Genomic DNA, 25,754 nt, shown 5'->3' on the forward strand with positions numbered 1-25,754 from the left:
AACTCACCGTCTGACCACACAGCTCCGTTGCGTTCGAGAGGTTCGTCAATGGCAGACAGAGCGCAGGAAACAGGAAGTACTTTAATCTTCGACGCGCTAGCAGCGCGAAGAGCTAACAGATAGCGACACAGCACTCAGTGTGAAGTTAATGGTTGATCTTTGTGTTTTTCACTTGATTCATGGGAACCGGCTTTAATCAAGGAATTCAGGTTACTTAAACTACTCAAGCTCATGTAACCCCCGACAATTCAACAAACTCGAAAACGTTTCGCCAGAGATGTAAAGAATGTGACGTTTTACGAATTTCTGTAGTATCGGTTCAGCATGTCCACTGGCTGTATTTGAAAGGTAACCCGGACGGTGGCCGGTGAAGAAAACGTGCAAATGTCTTTATTCAGCTGTCAAGTCCTCCATATATGGAACATAGTTTCAAATCGCTCGATGCCGTAGATTAGAAAAGGAGACTTTCCCCAGAAATGTTAGCAAAATGCTTTCTTGTAATCTCAAAACAGAAATCCAAATGTTGCCTCTGAAGAGTGTCTTTATGACATAAGGATAAAATATGGAATTACACTTTTTTTTTGTTGTTGTTTAAATTAATGTTGCGATTGGTGACAGTAACAAGCAAAATCATTTTATTTAGATAATTTGCTTTAAAATATTTTGTGAGACAATTTACTTCTGTGTACTTCGGTTCACATTGTCTGTCTTTACACTGCCATTAAGTTATTTAGAGTGAGGTCCTCTACTGGTTTAATTAAGTTTTTCATTCCATCGTGCACTCTGTGCATTTCTTTTGACAACTGTGCATTTATCCCCCACATGTGGTAATTGCTATGTAAGATGAGACGACATCAGACAATTAGAATGACATTTACAAATCCGTAATTAAGGAATTTTCATATCGTGGTATGTCAAAATCAAGCACAACATTCTGTAAAGTAAAGTCTCAGACACAGTGTTCTACAGGTGTATGGAACTGATGCAAACAATTAAGGTTAATGACTTTAATCTTTATTGCACTATACAAAGAACAACAACAGAAAACTGTTTGGAACTTTTGTGCTTTCCTAACTGAGCACACTAGTCCAGATTGTCAGCAATGTAGCCACAACATTGATTTAAATATTTGAAATACTATAGAGAACCCAGAACGTAACTAACGGCTGGGCATTGGTTTATCAGTGTAGATCTGCTTTTCTACCTCATATAACCACACACGTTATGATCACTACATTAATGTTGAAAAGTTTTTATTCATTCATAGAAATTTAAGTGGGTGGGCCAAAGCACACCGAGGCAAATCAGCGTTGTTGCAAGGCATTCTTGTGAGACAAACTACAAAATGACTTAAATAAATTCTAGCACAAACACTAATGATTGCAGTGGAAGTCAGTATTGTACAGAAAAGATACAAAATGTACAAAATATAAAAATAACATTTCATTTAGACAGAATCTAATTTAAATGAATTACAGTATATACACCAGTCTGCTTTGCGTATGCCTTGGCATTATATTACTAAATTATAACAAAGTACCTTGATCTCAACTGTTTTAATCATTGACATTGAGTAAAACAATTCAACAACCATTCATTGCTGAATAGAAAAATGGCTGAAGAGATGTATGTCAGTAAACAATATAATCAACATTTGAAAGTCTGCATAACTAAAATATTTCTCACATACAGTAAGCATAAAGTTTGTTGGTGAATATCCATCATCTTTGTCAGATCACACCATAAACAATTCGCTTGGACAGCATTTCAGGAAAGACTCCAAAGTAAATGTTAAAATCCCATTCTTTCCAAATGAACTGTCCACAGCTTTGTCTGTGAGGAAAAGAAAAAAAATGAAATGTTTACATTGCGCAAAAAAGACAACCTACAATCATAAGAACACTGAATTATTGAAGGTACAAGGAATGCATTTGAACAGTAGTAGCTTACCAGTCACAAAAACAGAGTAGCGAGATGATATATTCTGGACCTGCAAACGAATCATGCAAGAAAGATAGTCCGGTTCATCTCTTGACAAGGGGTCACATTCGTGGTAAGGTAAGACCTCCAATATTCCAACATCTTGGCACCAGCTTATAAAATACTTCCTTTCTTCAGCTTCTGCACTAAACCTGAAGATGAAAAGTGCAGAACAGAATTGAAAACACTGAAACTCAAAATAACAACTGCTGGCATGTATACTAGTGCGACAAAACCATACAACTATGTGATGTATGTGGAAAGATGCCTTTTTAATCAATTTCATGTTATTAAAAGATCATTTAAAAAAAAAAAAAAACAACAACCAGCAAGCGCATATATAACTTTTTTAAATGAGACCTTCACCCCTACCTTGCATTTTCTTTCAATCGTCGACTGTCCCTGTAATGCAACATCCACTTCCACTTTCCGGTTCTGTTTAACCCTTTAAAGATTTCTGACATCTTTTTCATGTCATCTGAAAGTGGATGCAGAGAGAACAGGATGAATTCAACAGGGACAAATGAAGACCAGATAACATACTGGCAACATAACAAAAACTGTACACATATCAAGAAGTTGGCTCTAAAATGCAGAATGGACGTACGAAGGCTTAGGGACTCCAGTATAGCTCTGTCAAGCAATATAAATCCACCCTTCACGAAAAGCTCCTGATGGGTGAGATTCACGACATCATCTGGTTCATCAATGCCAGCAAACCGCACACCCCGAAACTTCTTAAGCATGAGCAAGTTTGGGACCTGTGATAGAAAAGTCAATAAATCCGTGAGTGTCTGTTGCAGGTCTTTTGCCATTAACTTTGTAATCAGTAAAACCCATTACCTCACAAATGTGTTCCACAATGTCTTCATTCCTGAGGACGATGATTAGAGTTGAACCATTATCACCAAGGAAGAACTCTGATGGTTGCACAGCAGTATGGCCCTCTAACTCCAAATGTGCCTTTTGAACAAACATAAATGAAAACATTGGTGCAACTTCACAGAATCATGAGTCACTGTAATGCCCCATGAACATTAACCACATATTGAAAGGCATAACAGATTGAGTAGAATAGTCAATTCAAGTTTATTAAAAATTTATCTTACCTTGGTTTTCTGAAAGAAGATGTCATCTGACGTTGCGAATATGAAGAATTTGTATTTTGTTTTACAGAATTTCTTCACAACTGAATTCATACTGCTGCAAAAGTTATAATCCACCTCTCTCTTCATTTGGTTACAGAAATCAAAATGGTTACTTGGCTGAGTCCTGGGCAAAACTTTATCCACTCGCAAATGATTTGGCCTTAATTCGACTGTGCTGACACCACAAACATCATTCATCATCGAACTGTACAGTCTGGCACACTCTGCAGTTACACCAGAAACAGAAGCATGTGCCACTTGCCCTTTACTTTCTTCTTGAGGACATGGGGTAGTTTCTCTCCCAGTGGTGTCAGCCAGTGTTTTCCTGTCACTGATGTCCACTTTGATTTTTGGCAGAACAAATGATGGTTCATCAAAATGTCCAACTTCAGTCTCCACCTCCTCCAGATCAGAAAACCGCACAGTCACAGGGCTGGGGCAAGACATGTTTATTTTGTCATGTGCTTCCAGTTGGTGGATTGGTCCACTTTTAGCCCTTTTTATAAGATGTTTCATTTTTTCTGAGAAGATAAGGCACTCCTGTTCCATTGATGCCTGAGTAGGGTCATCTTGTACACACCTCTTTGAGAGCTTCTCCAGCAAAGACTCAGGCCTATTCTTGTTGGTGTTAAAGATTGTACAAGCAAGTGAGTTTTGAGGTCCCAGGACAAAACCATAATCTATTATACCATCAACACTGTCACGTACAGAGGAGCTTGATGCAAAGGAACAAGATTTTCGCTCCGGCTCCATGTTCTCTTTTGCTGTTTGGCTTTTCTGCTGTGTGTCTTCATCACCTGCAGAAGACCGCTCCAGGTGCGATGAAAGAATCTTACTGGATTTTGAAATTTCTTCTTTTTCATGCAGATTTAAAGGATCAAGATGCTGTTGAAATTTAGTATCTGAGGCACACATGCTGACACCTGCACTTGACAGCAAACTGCATGGAGCAGAATCTGTACTTGACTCTTGCATATCCTCTTCCATGTTTTTGTTCAACAGGATTGAAGCTGGTATTGTAAATAAGTGTATTGGGGGTTTAGCTTCTGAATGATTTGATTTTAAAGAACTTTTAGTCAAACTTTTTTCAGAAACACGTGATCCTTGAGTTTTGTCACCTTTAGATGGTTTAACAGCCATGATTGGACGCTGACTGTATGGACACACTTCAAGACTTGGACAAATTTGGTCCAGTATTACATGTCCTTTGTCAATGTTCTTGTTGTCATCAATTCCTGTAAATGATTGCAGATCCTCGTCCGTGGCAACAGATCTGTTTCCATCTGTACTTTGAATGACCTCTTGAGTTTCTAATTCAATGTCAGTGTTAGTATGATGGTGGGGGTCTGGATCCTTTATATCACCAGAATTTTGTTGTTGTCCAGTCAAAGTTGAGCTTTTGACTGGACAACCAGGAAATATTTTTTTGCAGGTTTCCTCACTCATGAAGTGAGTCGCACTGCTGCTGTTGTTACTGCTAGGGAGATTATAACATGCAACATAAGGTTCCTCATCCATGGTTGGAGTCGGGCACCGATATGCAGCTTCTGTGCCTAAAACCTTTGCCTCTGCAACTTTCTCAGTAGCTTGAAGTGTTAATGGCAGTTCACATAACTCTGTAGGTGCACTACCTGCGTTTGAGGGCAAGGATTTAAGGTTGATGGTTTCACAGATTAATGCATCTATCTTACTTCTGGTGTTTTCCACCTTTCCTTCTGACTCCAATTCACATGACTGCACTACATTTTTGCAGGGGGTGTACAATGCAGTAAAAGGATTTAGAGGTGAGCTGTAGGTTTTCTCAAGTTCCCCTTTTGTTTGTTTAATTTCACAATCTGTTCTTCTAGATGATTCCATCCCAGTTTCAAACACTGTTATGTCATTCTTTGGAGTTGAGCAATTCTTCGAAGGTAGCATTTCTTGTCGAACTGTGCTTTTATCATTGTGTTCTTCAGTCAAAGAAACCAATAATGCCTTTTCTGAGTTTTCCATGGTAGTAGATTTTTCATTAATGGACTTCATTTCACTTGGAGCTTGAGGAGTTTTTGCTGGTGTGGCATTTTGATCTGTCAGTGAACTTCCTTTTGCACGCAGCAGTTTAAACTGCAAATCTCGCAAAGTGTTTTTGTCTTGCGTCACATGAAATAATTGCTTCAGCGGTGGTGCCTGGACTCCACACTCTGTTATGCAGGTCTTAGGTACCATTTCATCACATGAATGTACCAATGAATTGCGAACCTCAACATCAAACTCCAAATCAGAAACACAATTTCCTTCATCCTTTGTGGGTGTTTGCTGGTCCAATGATGTTTGGCAAGGAGTACCAGTAAAGTAACTGTTCTTCACTGCATCCACATCATCATGTGTCATGGATACAGGTTGATTAGGATCACTGCCAAATTCCAAATCCATTGTGAAATCTGCATCTTTGAAATCAAGTCCATCTTCCTTTGCAGAGAGATCTGTACTTTTTTCTGCCCCACAATCACCATCAGCATTTTGATCCTCCTCTTGTGAAACTCCCTTTGATTTGCTCCCACATGGTTCCACGGTTGCAAGGTTTTTACCACAGACAGCTTTTTTAGCAGGCCTTTTTTCTTTTACTGAATGTTCTACATTTCTGAATTTCCCAAGGTTAGCATTTTGAGGACATGTAACCTCTCTGTCTCCTTGGGCCAACTTTTCCTTCATCTCCAAATTTACTCTACCTTCAAATTTATCTGCACAAATCCCTGCTAAAGGATCCATACAATCCTTTTTGGCAGGTGTTTCTTTCTCTTCAAAAATTTCTTCCTTTTTGGATTCATCCACATTGGCCCTTTTTAAAGAAAGTTCCTTGCTGACTTGTTTGACTGGCTTTTCCTCCTTTTCCGAGTCCTCTAAATCTTTGAATTCCCCAACATGAACGCTTTGCTGAGGTGGTACCCTACAGCCTTCTTGGACTGGCTTTACTTTCTTGTTTCTTTGCTTCCTTACGACATGTATAGATGCACTTGCATGACTCCTTTCCTTATTCTCCATATCTTCTACATCCTTAAATTCTCCTGCGTTAGTCTGTTGTTGAGGCAGTGCCTCTCTGCCTTTTTGGACCTGATCCTCCTTGACTTCCAAGAGGTCACCATTTTCAAATTGACCAAGATGAGGTTCTTCTGGTAAAGACTTTAATGGGACCTCTTGGACTAACTTGTCTCTCTTGTCTAAGAGTTCCATAGTCCTGAATTCAACTTTCTCATGCTCATTTGTGTCATTTTTCCCGTTGTTGTATTTAAGTTCAACATGGTCAATTCCACACGTTTTCTGAGTATATTCTCGCTGAACATCTAATGTACCATGAAGTTCAAGAGATGATAGTGTGTTCTCGGAGGAGCCAGCTTTTTGTAAAGGGGCACAAGTCCCCTTACTTGTATCGGTGTCTCTGCAATCCTTTTCCTTACTGACTCTTGCTGCGAGGCTCTAAAAAGAAAGGAGATTACAGATTACAAACAAATACATAATGTCTTTCAGCAATCATAACATGCAGATTTTCATGCAATTTTGTTTTTTAAATTACGGGCACACTTTTTTTTTTTAACATGTCAAAGAAGCAGTCTTATCGTCATCCTAATTTCTGCATGTTGCAATTTCAGCACTGAAGGACACAAGCCATGGAACCAGATTTGTTCTATACTCCAATAACAATTCAAACAAGAGTAATGTTGCGAGATCGAAGCCTGATATGTACTCACGTTTAGTGGATCAGTAGCCGACTCAAACACAATCTGTGTTGCACCTGCCTCTTTTTGTCCATCAAACACAGAAGTCTGCCTTTGTTTGGCATGTGGCTTTGCTTGTGCGTTTCTCTGTGACAAGTCCAATACATCTCCGCCATGGTCCAAAGCAAAGGCATCCTTTTCGTTGAGGTCCAACGCATTCACACTTAAACCATCTGAGGTGTCGCGGACATTCAGGCACGGAGCAAATGATTGAGCCAGAGCTGGTCCAACGCTGGTCGGCATGTTCAGGGCGTCACGTTCTTCTATACATGGGCTTAAACAGTCTTCTAAATGGAAGGACCTGGGTGTTGACCGACTGTAGAACAGGCCTATCCACATGTTGAAAATGAGCCGCACTTCTTCGCTGGTGTCTTGAATGGAGAAATCCCATGGCCTGTCAAAGGGTGGAAAGGAAAATATTAGCTCTTTCCAATGAAATATGAAAATTAAACGTTACAATAATGTTTTCAGATAACAAAAAACAAAGTACATGAAGTATAGCAAAGTATTGTGTTCTTTTTAGCATGTTGTAAAAGAACTGTTCACATAAACAAATAAGCACAGATGAATGTGAATATTGCAGTATGAGTTATGATTTAGCAAAATAAAACACACAATAGTCCATACATACCCATGTAAGGCTCGGCAAATGGCTCTATACTTGGAGTCATTCGTGAATTTGCTGTCGAAATTAAAGTTATAGTTGTCTTTCCAGTGCTTTGTGACCTGGACACAACCATCTTTGTTGACAAAGGTTCGGGAGGGGCAAAACCTTTTTCTGCGGACTCTGTGTTTTTTCTGCAGTTCTGGATTCTTTGGGTTGGATTCATTTGTGTTTCCCTGTTCAACTGTGGCATGTAAAGGTTTAATCTCCTCACAATCTATTGTCTGTTGATGGTGCAGCAGCCCGGTGGAACCACTTAAAGGGGATACCTGTAAGGGCGCAACTAACAAGCCCAAAGGCAATGAGGAATATTGGGGAAATGTGTATGCATGTTCTTTAGATATCAAACAGACCAAATCAGTGCCACCCACAACAGGGTTCAATAAGGGACGTTCACGGGGCTGAATTTGTCTAGCAGGAGGTTGTCTAAGTAGGGCATGGAGAACGGACTCTGTTTCTCTATTCAAACTGGTCTCTTGCCTTTCTTCAACTGCTTGTTCCTGTTGTGGTAAGATCTGCTCATAGCTGGTGGCACTCAACGCCAAGTCTGCAAGTAAATTCAAACCATCTGGAGGTGAGGAAGCACCATTTGTCTTTTCAGTAGCAGTCTTCACATCAGAATTATCCTCCCCAATGTCATAATTGGGGTTTACACTTCTGTCGACAGAAGTTAGATTCTGAAAATGCAACCACCCTGGGAAGACAAAACAGGAGAAAAAAAAGAGCATGAAAATCAAATTAATCCATTAGAAAAGGTCTTAAGTATTGCTGTTAGTGACTTTGAAGGAATATTTATTAATTGATTAGTTCATGAAGCTGCAAACATCAGTTTTGGGTGCCGATGCACAAAGCCAAATTGCGAGTCTGACATCTTCCTGAAAGTGAAACCAAACTTCTCTCATTCAACTTAGGCACAGCTCCCAACTTAAAACAATGTCACAAGCATCAAGATTCCAATAATAGTAAGTTAATGTTTTTCTTAAATTATGTCAAGATGATGTCAGCTGTATATCATTAAGACATTAGCCATGCACAATGAGTGCACAGACTACACAAAGGATTTCAAAAAACACAAAAGAAAAAACAACTTACATTTCTTTTTAACGTGCTCTGTAGAGATGCTCTGATGCTTCTTGAGTGCTTTAATCCTTCCTCTTCTTGGATAGACTGGCTGAGAGTCTTGTGTGACTTGATCTTTGTCAGAATCAGGCTGCACCTGTTTGTCTGATGGTTTGTTTCTTCGTTGAGTGTCAACATCCTCATTTTTACGCATTTCACCAGGGATCTGTTTAGGGGTGAGGCCTAGAGCAGATGCAAATTGAGGGTCAACAGAACGCATGGGGACTTCCGTGGTGCTGGCACTGGGCTGCTGGACACGGCTAACTTCGTCGACGTTTTCCAGCACTTCTGAAAGAGGGTCAACTTTGATTTTTTTGAAACAAGATTCTGTGTCTTGGATGGTGACAGCAGCGTCCTCTGACACGGGAGTAGTCACTTTCCTCTTTCCCCTTAAAAGTACAGATTTCAGTTTATTTAATAGGGCATCACTCTTGGTACCACCCTTCTCAGGGCTAAGAGAACAATTTTCTTGAACTGTTTTTGCAAAAGCAGAGTCTTTCTTTGAGCAACGCTCACTGTTCTCTGAATTCAGAGTTAATGGATCATTTTCATCACCGGACTTTCTTAAAACATTGTGTTCAAGATTAACTTGATTGATAACTGCATTTTCAGAATGGTACCCTCCATCCTTGGACATCGTAGCCTCAGTTCCAGTCGTTGCCGCCTCCTGAGCCCTGATGGGTTTGAGATCAGGTTCACTTGTTTCATGAGGACTTATGGGGACTTCAAGCAGTTTTCTTTGAAGGCTTGCTTCTGCTTTTGTTGACCAGACCTCATTATTTAAAGCCTTTGCCCGGGCAGAATCACCACTGTGACCATGAGGAACTAATATTCTCCCACATTCACTGACCACTGGCTTCAAGTCCCAGCGTTCCATTTTCTTTTGTGGGTGAGAAAGGCTCATGGAGGTTCCAAAGCTTTTCTGCCGGATGTTTGATCTTTTCTCTTTTTGGCAAGCATAAAAATATCGAATTTCTTTATTTCTTAACAGTTTTTTAAGCGTGTTCTTTTGAACTTTCCTTGAATGAGTATTTCTCAGCTTATTCAACATAGTCCAACGAGAACTGCAGGACTCCTTCTCATTTGTCCGATTGTCACCATTCACCTGTAAACTGGAAGTTTCATCAGAAGTTCTAGATCCATGTTTTTGACCTTTAGAAGGTCCCTTGAGTACAGTGCTTTGTTCGGTTGTTGAGAACTTGAGTCCATGGTCCTCTGAATCCTTTTTAGGAGCAACAGTCTGATCATCCATGGCCTTCACTTTGTCTGATGAAAAGTGAGAAAGTTGAAAATCATTTTTATCATTGATCACACTTTCATCAGTGACAGCTCGCTTGGCTGAAGTGAAGCTGACAATCAGCTCTGTAGGATGATGCAGGTCCGATGTGGAGGGTGTCTGGTTTTTTTTACTCCTATGGCCAGTTTTAATCATCCTCGAGTCCTCTGTATCCGTTTTAGTCTCAACAGGCCAAAAATTATTTGCTGAAGCACTTTGCGTTGCGTCCGTTGAGTCTGACTGTGCTTCGCCACTTCTGTCCAAAGTTGTCTCCAAATGCACAGCTGATTTCTGTCCAGTCAACAGGTCTCCTGGTCTGAGGTTAACATGATGTGGCTCCGTCTGCTCAGGAGAAGAAGGTAAGACAAACACACTATGTTGTTCCTCTACTCCATCTTCTTTGTCTTCCGGCAGGATTTCTGTTGCTTTGAACACTGGTAGCTGAAACAAGACTGGCGTACTGAAGTATGACTTCAAGCTTTGCCAGGCTTGAAAGGTGCATTCAGACGATGGGGAGGGGCAGTCTTGGACACGCGGCACATTAACATCTGGAAAGACTTTTACTTCCCGAGAAGGTCTTTCTGCCAATTCAGGATGTACAAGTGCAGAATAATTCTGCATATGCTGTACTAACAGCCCACACAGATCTTCACTGGGGTGAATAGGTGTATTCTCAACTTTGCCTTCTGCATAGCTTAGTGCTGGTAAAACTCGTAGGATTTCTGATGAAAGAGCAGCTTCCTGAGATTGAAATGTAGTATCTGTAATAGATTCAAAAAAATAGCAGATGTTAACTGTCTGACTAAATATACACTATGCAGCCGTAATGCAAAACATAAACAGACTTGATGTCACAAATGCTTCTTGACAAAATATCACCTCTCTGTATCGACCGTGAGTCAGGAAACACAAACAATCCATGGAGAATCTCAGTTACATTTTCCTTAGAACCTAAAAACAAAAAAAGACAGTTGGCTGTTAAGTTATGGTATTTCTGCGAAATAAGATAAGACAACATCAGAGTGCAATAGCGTTCTTATCTTACCGTTGTATGCATGGAAGAGGGACAGGGGCAACAAGATTAGAAATCCACCATCTTTTAATGGCACACTCGGAGCCTACAACATGAAAATAACGTATGTAATCTACATTTATTGAATGTTGACATTGAACAACACATGATCTATTTCGGTATTAAAATATGTTAAAATACATAAATACAGTTCAGTATACACTGTATAATAAGACACCACTTTCAAATAATTGACAGAATAATGCTTTTGTTTCCGACTATCAAAAACTGAGAGTAAACAGGGACTTACAAGTTGTTTGTCCTTGATCTCCAGTATAAGCAGAGAAAGTAATTTGGGTTGTTTCACCTCAAAAGAAATCAACTCAAACAGACTGCAGAATAATCCTTCCAGATGCACTGAAACAAAGAGAAAGAGAAAAAAAAATAAGTTCAATTTATCACTACTACACCAAATAAAGTCATCGTTGTTCAAAAATGTTCTGATACAACACCTTCACCAGAAAGGTAGGTTTCAAAGACGGTCTTGGGCAACAGCCGTCTTAAATCAGACAAAGCAATGGCCTGGCCAACCTTCACCACAGGAGGCCTTTTGTCAAATAAGAGAAAACCCCAGTTACACTATGTGAACGACAAGACAGAATTTTGTTTGGAATTGTTATACTCATGTTTAACATACAGTTGCACAGGGGTCCACGCCCCTCCTTTTGCCCTCAAGCCAACATCAATGGAATGGATGTCTATCTCAAGCTTTCCCCTCCAAGGAAAGTAATGGCAAGCTGTTTGAAAGAGAAAAGCTTTTTAAGACCACTTATTAAAGGTATGCAGAACAATACCATTTGAACAAAATACAAAAGGACCTATTTTAGGAAAGCTGTCAACTATGTTACTTACCAAGTTCTATCTGCTCACTAAAAAGGAAAAATCAGAAACAATGAGTGACTTCAATTCCATTCTCATTTTGAATAAAACTGATTTTTTTGTATTTTTTTTAACTATGGAAGACAGAACAAACAAGCCAACAGTGACATAATTACCTCTCTTTTTGAAATGCAGCAACTGTTTCTTTGGTATCTGTGTATGAAAATGTTACAATTGCAAAGGGAATGGCTCCTCTGGGACATTGAATGGTCTCCTTGCTTCCCTCATCCGGCTGCTCATAAATATAACACTGCAAGAGCAAATTGAGAGGTATTTGAGATGGCAATTCAAGATTGACTTTTTCCTCAGCCAAATACTAATTTGTATTAGTCACCTACTGACATCATCTGAGAGAAAATCAGGAAATATATTTCCATTTGTAAACCCACGTGAAGCCACTGTATACACCGGTGAATAATGTACTAATGCTTGACCATCATTTACGTGAGTCACCATACCTGAGTCCTTTCAAAGGCAAGAAACGAGCTTGTTGTTGCAGAAACCGCAAGAAACCCTTCGGACATATGACAGTCAAACCCTTCAGTGGGCTCTGTGAAATTCTGGGTGTAGTTCTCCGAAACCCTTTTCACTCTACCCTGTAAGTAACAATGAACAATGTTCTCATTGGGACAACACGTTGGAAATATTTACTTGAAATAAATACATAGCATCAACTTATGCATTTGTGTTTTTACTCATCCAATACCCTTGTAAGCCTGATGATGGCAATGCATCCTGATTTTCCATGGTACCAAGGATTCAGATCCAGACAGTCTGAGTATAGTGATATATTAACACCTGTGAAAAAACAAACAAACAAACAAAACACTTAACTCTGTGTTGTAACATGGGTTTTCCAGAAGAGGAGGCAGTCATCAAAATGTTAGAATGAGAAAAATACAATATGGACCTAAGAAATGTTCATGTTTCATTAAGTGGCACAACTGTGGCAATGCCAAGTAATAACCATGAGATCTTTGTTGTCAAAAAATTCAGCAGAACATAGCAGTGTTCCAGTATAGGCCATTTTCTTTGTTCAAATGTCAGTTTAGAAAACTAAACATAAAAGGGACAACAGGGAGTTGAAACCTGGTTTGACAGGTTTGCTGTGCATTACAATGCTCCCAAAGAGTGAGGAAAACTTATGTTGCTAGGAGCAAACCTGATTGGATAATCTACAATGAAAGGGTAGCTCAAACGTCCTGTGTGGTTTTTCTCCTGTGCCTTATTTAAATGCTGGGCTAGCTGTTTGATTTCGCCAATGTTTGAAATGTTTCTATTGTGTCAATAAACAACAGATAGCAGGGATGTGCTTACTTTATCACTTGACATTGTCCAAGCAAATCTGTTATATCCTCATTAACTCAGTCATGGATCAGGATCAGACACGGCTGTGGACCTACAGGAGGCTGGTTGTTTGACTAACTTTTATTCTGAACAACTTTCACATTTATTATATCTAGGAGTGAAAAGAGGACTTGCAGGCAAAAACTTCACTTTACCTTTAACTTAAACGACTTACATGCAAGTACAGAAATGCAGAAATATATGAGCCAGACGTCAAATTTTAGTATCTACGATGTAATACACAATCAGTCACATGACACTTTGACCGCTACAATTTTACATTGAACTTTCCATTTCATAACACCTTTCACTTTCTGTTGCACCCTCATAAGAGTGAACTTACTTTCAGTTTAAAAGGCAGTAGGAGGGAAAGCTTACACACAGACTTTTCATCGGTTTTTCCTGCACTTTGTAGCTCACTATGCATGGATCATCTCCTTGGTAAGGCTGTCAACTTAACAGTATACCATGTATACTATTAGATAGGGTTCATATGGGCTTATGTATATTTTAATGTTCTGTACATTTCTCTCAAAGCTCACCAGGTACCCTTCAACTTTACAGAGGTGCTGTCATTGATTTTGTTTACAGCAGACTTGTGATTTTGTTTACAGCAATTTAAGGCACATGACAATAACTAGTTTTAGACTTTGGGATTATATAGAAATAAATAATTGGAATGTACCTTTTTGAGGATCACCAAGTATTGTACATTTGCTATTTCCAGTGATCAATCCTGTCTCTGCAAGATTATAAGCCTTAAAAACAAAAACATTCATTTTTGTTAAATACAATACAAGGTTTCATTTTAAAGCGTCATCTCACAGGTGAGCTATACATTGTCAGAGTTTACCTTGTTGAAGTCGTCAAAAAGGAGAAATCCGTAGGATTCCTTTAGCTCCTCGTCAGAATATGCCGTTTCTCTCTTCTCTGCTCGAAACTCTTCATACTGATAGAAAAACGATATAACATATAGCCTACGTGAAGTTGCTTCAGTACAAAACTTATAGAAGTCACTCGAGAAGATTACAAAATATAGTGTGACTTTAGGTGCTATACTTTATTTGGGGACACGAGGACCAAGATTTTAAACTCACCCTTTTCTCTTGCGTTGGATTCTTTATTAAAACAGCAGAATTGTACTGGAATCGATGTTCGGACTCCTTGTACAAATACGAACTTTTCAGTGGAGCCAAAATATCGTTTTGGAAGGCACCCGAACTCGCCGCGACGGCCACTATAAAACCTGGAAGTGCACAGAAGTAACGCAAATGTAAATCCCGCACGATTGCAAAAAATTTCAACGTCAGCGTTGTTCTACTTGAACTATGTAAAAGTTTTTCATTAGTCGCTGGCGACGACTGCATTAATCCACATGGTCACTTTCGGTTTTATTTACTCGCGAGCAGTCGGGTCTACACACGACCTACAGTTTAGTAGACTTCCCGATGACCTACGAGAAAAACACGTCAAGAAACAAGTCGTCACCTTTACTGGAAGCACTTCCATTTCCACTTTCCATTGCTTATCTCGTACAAAATGTGTCGATGGTCCTCTCCCCCTCGTTTTTAAAACCGATAATATTCATATCAGCGGAATAATGTATATCTACAATTTCCGTCTTCTGGTGATTTTTAAATCCAGTTCAGTTTCGGTCGTTTTGAGCAATCATTCGGGCGACAACCAGGAAGTTAAAAAAAAGGCGACAGTCCAGACGAAACGGACGAGCAAAAACATTGTCCCGGGTCAACATTGGTTCTTTCGTAGGTGCTAAATCATTACAGTCACACACACAAAAAAAACTGTCTTGTCGACGTGCGCGCTGTCCGCTTCGAAATAGAAACAGAAACCTATCGAGGGGCAAAAGCGTCCATCTTGGAAGCCTGGTCCTCTAAAACTGAACGGTGGCAGTGGAGCAGGAGCGTGACTGCGCCAGCGGTTCACTTCCTCCCAGGCTCACTGTTTTTTCCTTCGTCGGTTGAAAAATTAATGATTAGTTCGTGTCATTTGGCGATGCTAGCTATCTCCCTACGCTAGTATCAAACAGAATGTATGTGAAAGGATTGTTGTAGACAGTAAACGCACTTTGCTGTTAACGTAAGGGTCGTAGAGGAAGTTTGGTTCAGGGCCAAAAGACATACGTTGCTGGGTGTGTGAATCACTCCGTCGCCAATGTCAATAAGCGTCACCACGCCTTTATAGTCCAGCAAGTGGCAACCACCATAACGTTAAAAAAAAAAGGAAAAAAAGAAAAAAAAGAAAAAAAAGTGAAATGTCTTGTCTAACCAGCACGACATTATTGCCATGAAATTGTTGCAATTGTTCAAACGTCAATGTAATGACGGTCCAAGGCAGGTTGTTTGTGAAGTTTGGATGACCCTGGAACATTCTACATAAATTTGATGCTCAAAGTTTAGTTTGTACATGATTGTAAATTTTTTTTAATAAAAACGCCACTTTCTTCGATGATAATAATAATAATAATAATAATAATAATAATAATAATAATAATAATAATAATAATAATAATAATACCAACCCTGAGTGCAAGACAAAGCGGGGTATTGAAAATTGATGGTTGGATGAATAATAATAATAATAATGATCTAAGTTTATGTTTGTTTTTGTGACGTATTTCTCTCGCCTCAACGGCAGTACGCCATCCTTGGCAATTCAACGGACTACATATCCCAGAATTCCAAGTTACTGTTTCGAACACCTTTCCACATTGACCTGGGAATTTGATGGCTTTTGCGTTTTGTGACAAAATGCAGCCCTTTAAATCTTCTCTGTTTTGCTTCAAAATTAACTGCGTGTCTGGCTGAGACAAAAACGGTTCAGGCAGTGGAAAACTGTGACAGCTAATGGAGGTCACCCGGGCCAGACCGTCCTTGTATGGAGAAATCGGTAAGTAGCTTAGAGTTGTTAGCTAACGGGAACCCAGGACAACATTGAAAATCCGAGATGAATTAATCGTTTCATCGTTTGAAATATCAATAGTATGTTATAGTTATCATCATGTTGTAAAGTTGACTCACATAAATGGCTGTCATTTCACTTGCGCAGGTGTCACCGTGATGCCGGTAGCTAGCTAATGTATTCTTGGGTAATGTTAGCGCCAGACCATGGCAGCGAGAGATCATTTCGTCAACTCGTCTAATAAGCACTTGGTTAGTAAATGCCATAAGGTGGTGACAAGCATATAGACGTGAACGTATATCATTCGTCTAGGCGTATATTATTACTGTCTAATACCCTCTATTATAAACATGATACTGTCAACTTCTAATTCATATGTGATTCCAATTTCTATGGTCGTTGCTGTTGTATGTAATACGAACTGTGCCGTAAAACATAGGGAATGGTTGCTACTTAAAATCACATTGTAATAAGAATACAGCTACGTTGAATGCCAGCTATCACACACCGTAACTGAGCTGCGAATGATTTTTAAATTGACGCTGCTCAATCCACGTGGCACATCCATCAAGATTAGAGAGGTTTATTCCTGTTTGCTTCTACATTGTGCAGCTCATGGACTTGGATTCTGGACTGACCGGTCTGCAGTGCACGAGGCTGCTGCCCGGGGCAGGGCCCTCCAGCTGCAGCAGCTGATCGAGGCTGGCGCAGCAGTGAACATCGTGGCCGTCGACTCCATCACCCCCCTCCATGAGGCATGTATCCAGGGACAGACCCAGTGTGTCAGGCTGCTGCTGGATGCTGGTGCTCAGGTGAGTTGATGATGGACAGAAATGTCTATTTTGATGGCATGACCAGTATGTTTTTGATGCATTTATGGATCTCTACTCTCCAGGTGGATGCGCGTAACATTGACGGCAGCACTCCACTGTGCGATGCTTGTGCAGCTGGAAGCCTGGAATGTGTGAAGTTGCTGCTGGAGTACGGAGCAACGGTGAACCCGCCACTGTTTACCTTCTCACCGCTCCATGAGGCTTGCATGGGTGGTACGTGTTGTTACATACGATCTCAAGCAAACATTCTTTTCCCCTTCATGTATCACGATGCAACGACCATTATTTTTAAGGGCTAAGAATTGATTGGTCGTAATTTTGTCTTTGGCCTTTCAAAGGTAACTCAGATTGTGTCCAGCTCATGATCGATCAAGGTGCCCTGATGGAGGCTCATGACTGTCACTACGGTACCCCACTTCACGTTGCCTGTGCAAGGCAGCATTACGACTGCGCTAAGGTGCTCCTCAATGCAGGTGAGTGCATGTTTTCCCTCGGCACATATACAGTGATACAAATGTATATTGGCTTGAGACTTGGATAGGTTTTGTCTGTATCTCAGAATTTATCGTGCCGTCATAGAGTAATTAAAAAGTAATCAACATTATCAGGCTTTGTAGTGTGTTGGTCAGTGTTACCAAATTGAGTGTCGCAATATTTCTTGCTGCTTCCTCTTTCCCCTGGATGTCGAAGTATTGTTAGTAATTTAACTGACAAGTTTTAGCTCAACAATTGATAATAAACTTCTGCGTCCCCCTGCTTTCTAAGGTAATTATCTTTCTCATCAGTTTGCTTCTTTATTTTCCAAAGGGGCAAATGTGAACGCTGCCAAACTACATGAGACAGCCATTCATCATGCAGCCAAAACTAAAAACATCGGCCTGATTGAGCTTCTCGTAGAGTTTGGTGGAAATGTGTACGCCAGGGATAACTTGAACAAGAAGCCCATCCACTACACCAGTCACGGCTCTCCATCTTATCTCAGCCTTGAGTTTTTTGAGAGTAAGTTGTTCATTCAGAGTGTTGTTGTTGTTGCCCTGCCACACTGATTGTGTAAGGGTCATAGTTCACCGCAACCGTTGCTGTCCACAGATAACCCGCTCAGCCTGCAGCAGATCAGCAGAGTGGTGGTGAGAGGTGCTCTGGGAAAAAGAGCAAGCGAAGACGTTTCCAAGCTGGGTTTGCCCAACCGCATCATTAGTTTTCTTTCTTTCATTCCACCCCCTGTAATTGAACCCTAACTACCCAGGGTAAAGTCTAACCATGGACCATGGACCGTCTGTGAGATGGCTTCCTGGAGGTCCTGTGACAGGATGTTCAAAAATGGCGCAACACATCACAGATAAGAGTTCAAAACAGCGTAAGGACGCTCTGGTTCAGTGAGATTTAATATCCTGAATAAGAAGACTGTTTACAATTCATTCACAGAAATGTAGACCAGTAGGAAACAAGAACATGCTGTTTTAAGAATAAGCTGTGAATATGTTTTGTTTTCACCTTTATGCACATCTAGCATTTGCAGGAAAAGCAACACAACATTCCTGCTTTACTCTGTAATGAGTGATCAGCTGATTTAGCCTGTTTTGACTTTATCATTAAGTGAGTGATTCCACCTCAAAGGAAAGAGAGGTGAGTGCACATTTATAGACTTAAGTGATAAAACAATGAGCTCTCCAGGCCAGTCTGAGGCGTAACCGAGACTGCAAGAACTCATGTAGGTTGTGAGTTTGTGGCACATGTTGCAATGGGACAAAGTACTTCTTAGCCGAATGTGCTATCACATGACATCCTTCAAGGCTCAGCTCACTTTTAACCAGATCAAAGGTCAAGTTTACCACAGCAACACATTACACTCGTGGGCGCCAGTCAACAGGAACAACCTGTTTTCACTCTTGGAATCTATACTCTGTTCCCTTATCCACCCTACCCTCACCTTCTTTGTCCAAATCTTTACAAATCACAATATTAAAGAGTTTAATTATGAATGACTCTACCTTGAGTCGTTTTAGCCTATGTGATGTGCGAGTCTGAAGCAGGTAAGTTTAAAACATAGGGAAAAATCCCAGACTTTTGCAATGCCAATAATATTTTTATCATAGACCACCATTTTTTAATATAGGAAAAACAAAAATAGATTACTGTTGGTCTACTAAATGAACCCATACATGTTGTAGTTTGACTGAAAGTTTGTATCACTACATACATTTTGTGTATTCTGTATTTATTTTAATGTACATTTGTATATATATCAGATGGCTCTACCTCTGTATAATTTGTATGAATAAATAGTACTCAGGACTATTTTAAGAACAAGTCTTCAGTGTTGTGTTGACTGATAAACAGTTTAGCTGACATAAAAAGCAGGTGCTCCTGCTTTTTGTGAAGGTGAACATATTGCTGCGCCACGCATCAGTCGGGATAGAAAGAGAGGGAACAGTCTTCAAGGTTTAGACAGCAATGATGTGAATCAAGACTGTCAATTTAGTGTACAGGAAGTATTATCTGAAAGATGAGTCACTCAAACTTGTGTGATCATGACAAGTTGCAACATAGCCAGATGGTCATAAAGTGAATAGTTTGAGCAGTAACATTTCGCAATTAACGGTCTTGCTATTAAGGAGCATTTTAAATACGGTGGCTTCTGTAGTTGGAGGGCTGTGGTCATAGCTGTCAACTAGTACTGCATAAACATACAGTAGTAGAGGTTCGGCAGCTGAGAGGCCCCTGCAATAATGAGTTACTAACTTGGTTCACACCTGCTGCCATGGTGCTTGGAAATCTAGTTTGTTTGCTAGAGACAGCTTGTGTATCCAACAAACCACTGAAACATCCTACAACATGGTACTTTCACTTCCTGAAATGAAACTTTACTGGCGGATGTGTATAAAGTAAAAAGTGTAGCAACAGAACCAGTGTTTTTTTTTTTTTTGGATGACTGCCAGAAGTGAATTAAACACGTTCTTTTTTTCTCCAAAAGATATTTTAATGTTTCAAGACAGAAAACCAGCTGGAAATCCAAATCAATGTTTCTTCCCCCCCAAAGTTTCACCACCTTCACAGTTCAATCATTGCAAACAAAAAAAACTTCCTTGAGGATGACAACCCTTTTTTTTTTTAGTACACATTGTTGTAAGGAAGCAAAGCTCTCTTTTTTTTTTTGCACTTGCCTGACAAGTGTTGCAACATCTGCAGCTGTCAGCTGAAAGAGGAAGAGTAACAGGCGTTTGTAAACTCCACTTAATCCATCTAGATTCATTATTACTCCAATACTGTTTTTTCTCTCTTAACTGTTGCTCCGCTCAGCATTCAGCTCATAACCTGATAACTCCCTCTTACTAAAATATATTTTACTTCCACGATCCCTTTTGCTATCACAGATAACACTATCAAATCCTCAGACAACACCACTGACGCGGTGGAAGGACTGATGAGGCTCGAATGCTACAGGTGGCACAAAAGATGGTATAACTGAGGGAGACATAAAAACATAATTCCACATGTATTAACAAGTGTAAACAAAACATTCAGTCTCATGGCACGTCTTAAACTAATCATACTTTGTTAAGACCTGACTTTGAAGTAAACTGGGACGGAAATGATTCAAATTTTTTTTTTTTTTTAAGTGCAACTACGAAGACAGTGGTTATGGGGGGGGGAATTCAAACACACACATGCACACATGACGGCACAGGACACATCTGACAGGAAATTTAAGGAAAGAGTTAACTGTCTACACTCCCGTTTCCTTCCTCTTTAGCGAGCCTCCTAGTTTCTGGTCCAGTCTGGATTTGGAGAGTGTCTGGGTCCTGAGTTTGGGGCCGGAGACAGGCGGACAGTTCTCGTTTTTCTCCCCGTCACAGACAGAGGAGCGCCGGCGTCCTGGTGGGACGGCTTCAGCAGGTGGGGCCCCCTGCTGCTGGGCAATAGCGGTGCGCAGACAGTTAAGCCACTGCTGCTTGTGGTAGACATCGTTGACGTGCAGGGTGTGCGACTGGCCGTGCAACGGATCCGTGGAGCTCACACGGAAAATGTTCCGGGCTGGAAGGATGCAGAGACAGTATGCAAATATAACATGATGATAATGGCAGGGACCTGTGATTGCCGTCATTCAGAATATTTACTTAATAATGTTAAAATGTATGCAATACATCATTAAAAGCAATGCCTTCACGTGTAAGATGCGAGCATTCAAAAATGTGAAACAACTTTGCAAATCCACAAGTTTAGTAGTTGACAGATCATCCGATCTACTGCAGCCGTGAGGCCAGCAGGTGGAGATCAACCCGACTCATCTCAACGCACCTTTGTCCCCGGTGGTGAACGCCCCCCTGAAAGATCCTCCCATGCGGATCTCTCCGTCCTGCACGTCCTCCACTGCCAGGTCCCTGACCGGGATGGGCTGTCGGTACACCTGGAAGCAGCTCCGGGAGTTCCGGGTCACCGATCGTGTCAGAACCAAGAGCTCAGAGAAGAGGAACACGTGAAGCCTCTGTGGAGACACATGACGAGTGAAGAATGAAAACTCATCTTACAGTGAGCAAAAACGTGCGCAGGAACAATCGGGGGATAACGTCAATTCTCACCAAGCCGCTCTTGTTGCGCAGCTCGCCGTGACAGAGGAGGGTCTTACAGCTGTCTATGAGAGGGTCTCGCTGCTTGTCGTCCAGGTACTCTAGCTTGTTTATGTAATACTGGCATTCAGACTCCCCTTTTCTGATGTTGATATTAGACAGAATCTCCTGGATTATTGCAATCTAAGTAATTAAAAAGAACAGGAAAAAACAACAACAATCAAATACGCATTCAAATCTGGAACACCTTCTTTTGTTCATCATTCAGTTTGTGGAGAGTTGCAAGTTGACCCACAGCTTTCTCGAGGTCGTTGACATCCGGGTGATCAGGGGGAGTGTGCCTGAGGATTTCCCGCAGCAGCAGCGGGTACTTCACCAGGCGTGAACGAGGGATATCCAAGAAGCTCCAGAGGTCGAGCTTCCTGCTGAAGGGCGACTCCAGGCAGCGCTGCAGGAAGTCATGCACCCGCCGGTCCTGCTTCTTCTGGTCCAGCATGGCTTTTGCTGCCATCTGATTGCTGCAGTAGTCTTTGTAGGCGTTCAGGCCAGGCAGCTGAGAAGACACAGGGAAAGTCTTTACAAGAGTAAGGGTCCAGTGTAGTGCTGCATTATTATTTACTTACTTTAAAACAGACTTTACTTATGTTGTGAGAACAAAAAGATGATGCCTTCATTTTTTTTTTTTTAAAGCATGCACTTTTTGAGAAAAGGGGGCACACGCAATGTAAAGGATGAACTTTTCTCATCTCTGGGGATTTCATTGACTGGCAGGAGACACCTCATTAGAAAGCATTGATAAAAGGGAATTTCACAATAGAGGGTAAGCGGTGTGGAAACACCATGTATACATGGCAGGATACATACCCAGTCTATGAATATCTGTCCGATCCGATCTACTGTTCCATCAGGACCAGTTTCCTCCGTCAATTTCATCAGTAATTCTATAAAATTTGAAAACAATAAACTGTAAACATGTTTTTTTAAACAAGTGGACACATCAGTTAATTCACTTCAGACCCAGAAGGGAAATTACCCTCATGTACGGGGATGTACGCATCCAAGTCTCCAAAGATGTGAGCCAGTTCTTCCTCCGTCATGATGCAGAGCTTGAGCATCGGATCATGGTATGCCTGGAAGTCGAGGTAGCAGCAACGTTAATATGCGAGAACAACCACTCAATTGTTTATTTAAAAGAAATGTTCTGACCTTTCGTGCAAGTTGGAGATCCTCAATGAGATCTTGCTCTCCCCTGTAAAGCTCATAGATGGCCTGAAATGGAATCAGAGGGAATGTTTACAATTCCAGTTGCAGAAGATGCCAAACAACCTAAAGAAACTGCACCAGGGTGCACAACCTCCTGTCTCTTGATCTCTTTGGTGGAGAACGTGCTTTTCTGGTGGACGTCCAGAGTCTCTGACCACAGCGTGCTGTTCCTGCGCTTAGTGGGGGTGGGGCCGGCTGTTTTGCTGCTGGCTTTGAGGGACATTCCTGGCGACTTACTATCACTGCGTAATGTCTTGCACTACAAAAGAAAAAAAAGTATTACAATTTCTCCATAGCGCACAAGAAATTTACTGAGCTTCTCATTGGAAAGATGTTCACCTGGATGCTTTGGCCAAAGCGCCGGACTGCTCCATTCTTTGAAGGAGATATCAAATTCACAAGGGATGAAACTTTGGCCAGCGGCCGCACACGCTTGTTGCTGGGTTCCTGAGAATCAATACAGTAGATTTGTGTTCTTTCAAACTGAGCAAACTGAGGAACAGAAGAATAATTGTTTCCTACAGCGCACGTCATCAATCTAAATAATGGAGGAAACAACGTGAGCAGGCTTGTCTGTGGTGACAGCCTGAGTCATACACAAAGATTAAACGGCAGGTTCTCGCGTGCTGCATAAGCCTTTTGTTCATCAAACAAACACAGAAGCCGCCCTGGTTCTCACCTTCAGGTCGAAGCTGGAGAGGCTGACTGTGTCGTCGTCCTTCTCTTTACGTTTTCTCTTCTGATGGAACATAAACAAACACAAAAAATAAACAAAACCTTCAGGAGTCTGAAGAAAGGTTGCAGTCGCAGCTCACTGCGGTCACAGTACTAAAACAACTTTTAATAATTTTAGGTATCGGCCACGCACAGGTCTTGTTTCTTTATTATAACTAGGACAACAGAGTAAGAGACCTGAATCACGATTCCGAAAGGTGTAAAAGAGAGAGAGAGAGAGAGACAGAAAAAGTAACTTAGATTAAGGCAGTCGTGTTATAAATTTTGACTTACTAGACTGAAGTCCCATGGTGTTCCTGGAGTGAGGAAAGTGAAGGAGCTTCCTCTCTGTAGCGGAGGTCTACAAGAAAAAAAAAAATAATGGGAAAAAATATATGTGTAATCCAATTATTTTTTTGTTCCACCAGCCATTAAGTGCCAGACACTGTATCTTTGCTCTCTGACTGCAAAATAAATAAATAAAAAATGCTCTAGTGAGAATTTCAAGGCTTTGTTGTGAGTGAACAACACCCTGCGGGTGCAGTGATGGTTAAGGTCAGCTGAGAACATTTCAAAATAATCTTCATCTTGTGATGCTGGCCTCAAGTCACGCTGATAATGGAAAACACTGGCGGAAAACAAAAGAACAGCGGAGGAAGGAAAACTATGACATGAAAACCTGAATAAAGGAACAAATGCAAAAGTTGATCATGTGTTGGCTAAATGTATTGATCAACTTTCACCGCAAATATATTTGAGCAAAAATGGTAAATGGAAAATGACTTTTTAAAAATGGCATGTCACTAATAAAGCTTGGCAAAGTCCAATTGCATTTAAACAATGAGCCAAAGTGAAAACACAACAAAAACGAGTTCCAGTGCATGTAATTAACTATTTAAGCACCACAAACAAACTAGGGATATATTTTCATAATTCAAACCCGGAAAATATTGCCACTGCAGCACTCTCAACATAATATACATCGACAACAGATGTTCAATTAGATAGAGCAATGTTTTGTTTTGTTTTTTTAGCAGACAAAAATGTCAAAATAATAAGAATTTTAGCGTAATTTAAACGACTACTTTGTGCTTCAAACAGCAATGTGGAATAAGCCAAATTGCAGTACAATTGGTGACAACTGACAAAAACAGACCACATCTTTGAAAACATGGCTGCCGAGGTGCACTTGAAGGCATCATGAGTCAAGTTATCGCCTCCTCCGAGTCGCCTTAGATCCTAAAGCACGGTGTTTAATTATTTCTGAAGGGGATTGTAAACAAATTAAGTGTTGTTGTTGTTGTTGTTGTTTTTAAAGGAAGCACGTTTTGGACACACTGCACTTACTTCTTGGATGTATTTCTCCGGAGAGTGCGCGGAGAGACCTCGGCGGCGCTGATGACACTCGTCCTCGAAGATATCCGACGCAACTTTCGCACTGCGCCGCTGAATTCTTCATTTTCCTCCATTTCGTAGGTTGCTGCGTTTTTATAGTCGGCTGCAGCGCACTTCTCCGTGGTCCAACAACCAAAAGGGAAGTTTTAGACGAGGGGAAAACTGACCCGGTTTATACAAAGAAACAAGAAGATCGATGACAACTGCTCGCGCACCACGACGGAAGTTTGAATACGGCGGATAATTGGAAGCGACCAATCAGAGCAGGCCTCTCCGCTGCATCAGCACAACGTGGGAGGAGTCGGGAAACAAACGAGAAAAAGCAAATGTCGGCATATTTTTCTTTTCTTTTCTTTTTCAGTCACCACATTGTCCAGTATCTCGCCCAATGAAAGAATTTTAAACATCGATTTAAAAACCAATACTGTTATTATCACCGACAGACTTGACTGAAAATTGAAATGGACTTAAAAGAAATTGATAACAAAAATGACTTTGTGTAATGAGTGGTAATGAAAAAAATGCAGTACATGTATGGTACTAATGTATGGTGGCGAAACATACTGATTGTATTAAGTTTTGAAATATAAAATCTTTTTTTTTTCCTTCAAATTAATGTCAATATTGTAATATTTTTGTCACTTTCCAAAGAAGGTTTGCATCAGTTTAAGCATAACTTAAACTGATGGTAACCTTCAGTTTTTAGCAATGATGCTAAAACCAAGCATCATTGTGGGAGGCTGTAAACAGTGGGCTAATGCTGTTTTCTGGTGTTAAATTGGTGAGAAAAAATGTCATCCTTCCATTAAAATGGTCTATGCAGTG

At 40.6% G+C, this 25,754-nt stretch overlaps 2 protein-coding genes and 1 long non-coding RNA gene across 7 annotated transcripts; 1 reads left to right on the forward strand and 2 right to left on the reverse strand.

Moving 5' to 3' along the window:
- Window positions 1-992: 992 nt before the first annotated feature.
- LOC142904577 (uncharacterized) lies at window positions 993-15,393 on the reverse strand. 3 transcript variants are annotated; one of them, XR_012929426.1, is made up of 21 exons: window positions 15,379-15,393; window positions 14,335-14,483; window positions 14,091-14,186; window positions 13,923-13,995; window positions 12,597-12,688; window positions 12,349-12,486; window positions 11,864-12,140; window positions 11,649-11,748; window positions 11,464-11,558; window positions 11,262-11,368; window positions 10,985-11,057; window positions 10,819-10,890; window positions 8,637-10,700; window positions 7,512-8,238; window positions 6,854-7,274; window positions 3,090-6,581; window positions 2,824-2,943; window positions 2,588-2,741; window positions 2,353-2,458; window positions 1,951-2,132; window positions 993-1,833 (listed from the first exon to the last, which is right to left on the reverse strand). It is a non-coding gene; the product is annotated as an uncharacterized LOC142904577 (long non-coding RNA). The 3 variants fall into 3 exon arrangements; XR_012929425.1 differs by lacking the exon at window positions 15,379-15,393 and adding an exon at window positions 14,726-15,169; XR_012929427.1 differs by lacking the exons at window positions 13,923-13,995; window positions 15,379-15,393 and adding an exon at window positions 14,726-15,169.
- On the forward strand, window positions 13,551-19,299 carry LOC142904576 (ankyrin repeat and SOCS box protein 13-like). 3 transcript variants are annotated; one of them, XM_076050765.1, is made up of 6 exons: window positions 13,551-13,678; window positions 16,769-16,968; window positions 17,052-17,202; window positions 17,328-17,462; window positions 17,797-17,988; window positions 18,079-19,299. In XM_076050765.1, the coding sequence occupies exons 1-6, from the start codon at window positions 13,663-13,665 to the stop codon at window positions 18,225-18,227; spliced, it is 843 nt and encodes a 280-aa protein (XP_075906880.1). In that variant the 5' UTR covers window positions 13,551-13,662; the 3' UTR covers window positions 18,228-19,299. The 3 variants fall into 3 exon arrangements, with proteins under 3 accessions (XP_075906880.1, XP_075906879.1, XP_075906878.1); XM_076050764.1 differs by lacking the exon at window positions 13,551-13,678 and adding an exon at window positions 15,480-16,144; XM_076050763.1 differs by lacking the exon at window positions 13,551-13,678 and having other exon boundaries at window positions 15,480-16,968.
- Window positions 19,300-19,944: 645 nt separating this feature from the next.
- LOC142904569 (neuroepithelial cell-transforming gene 1 protein-like) lies at window positions 19,945-25,251 on the reverse strand. The gene is made up of 12 exons (XM_076050755.1): window positions 24,882-25,251; window positions 23,829-23,895; window positions 23,500-23,559; window positions 23,160-23,267; window positions 22,912-23,079; window positions 22,764-22,826; window positions 22,591-22,687; window positions 22,422-22,498; window positions 21,853-22,110; window positions 21,570-21,740; window positions 21,289-21,475; window positions 19,945-21,024 (listed from the first exon to the last, which is right to left on the reverse strand). The coding sequence occupies exons 1-12, from the start codon at window positions 25,001-25,003 to the stop codon at window positions 20,717-20,719; spliced, it is 1,686 nt and encodes a 561-aa protein (XP_075906870.1). The 5' UTR covers window positions 25,004-25,251; the 3' UTR covers window positions 19,945-20,716.
- Between the last annotated feature and the right edge of the window lie 503 nt (window positions 25,252-25,754).

This window comes from Nelusetta ayraudi, unplaced genomic scaffold (assembly GCF_046127955.1).
Source record: "Nelusetta ayraudi isolate G7.1 ecotype Tasmania unplaced genomic scaffold, CSIRO-AGI_Nayr_v1 ptg000129l, whole genome shotgun sequence".
In the NCBI taxonomy this organism is placed as follows: domain Eukaryota; kingdom Metazoa; phylum Chordata; class Actinopteri; order Tetraodontiformes; family Monacanthidae; genus Nelusetta; species Nelusetta ayraudi.

Excerpts from the sequence above, each read along its gene's own strand:
- LOC142904576 (XM_076050763.1), top strand. The coding sequence starts at position 16,681 with ATGATTTTTAAATTGACGCTGCTCAATCCACGTGGCACATCCATCAAG. Across the intron at positions 16,969-17,051 it reads TGCTGGATGCTGGTGCTCAG|GTGGATGCGCGTAACATTGA; the intron begins GTGAGTTGATGA and ends TCTACTCTCCAG. Across the intron at positions 17,203-17,327 it reads CCATGAGGCTTGCATGGGTG|GTAACTCAGATTGTGTCCAG; the intron begins GTACGTGTTGTT and ends GGCCTTTCAAAG.
- LOC142904569 (XM_076050755.1), bottom strand. The coding sequence starts at position 25,003 with ATGGAGGAAAATGAAGAATTCAGCGGCGCAGTGCGAAAGTTGCGTCGG. Across the intron at positions 23,268-23,499 it reads TCTCCAGCTTCGACCTGAAG|GAACCCAGCAACAAGCGTGT; the intron begins GTGAGAACCAGG and ends ATTGATTCTCAG. Across the intron at positions 23,080-23,159 it reads GCTTTGGCCAAAGCATCCAG|TGCAAGACATTACGCAGTGA; the intron begins GTGAACATCTTT and ends TTTCTTTTGTAG.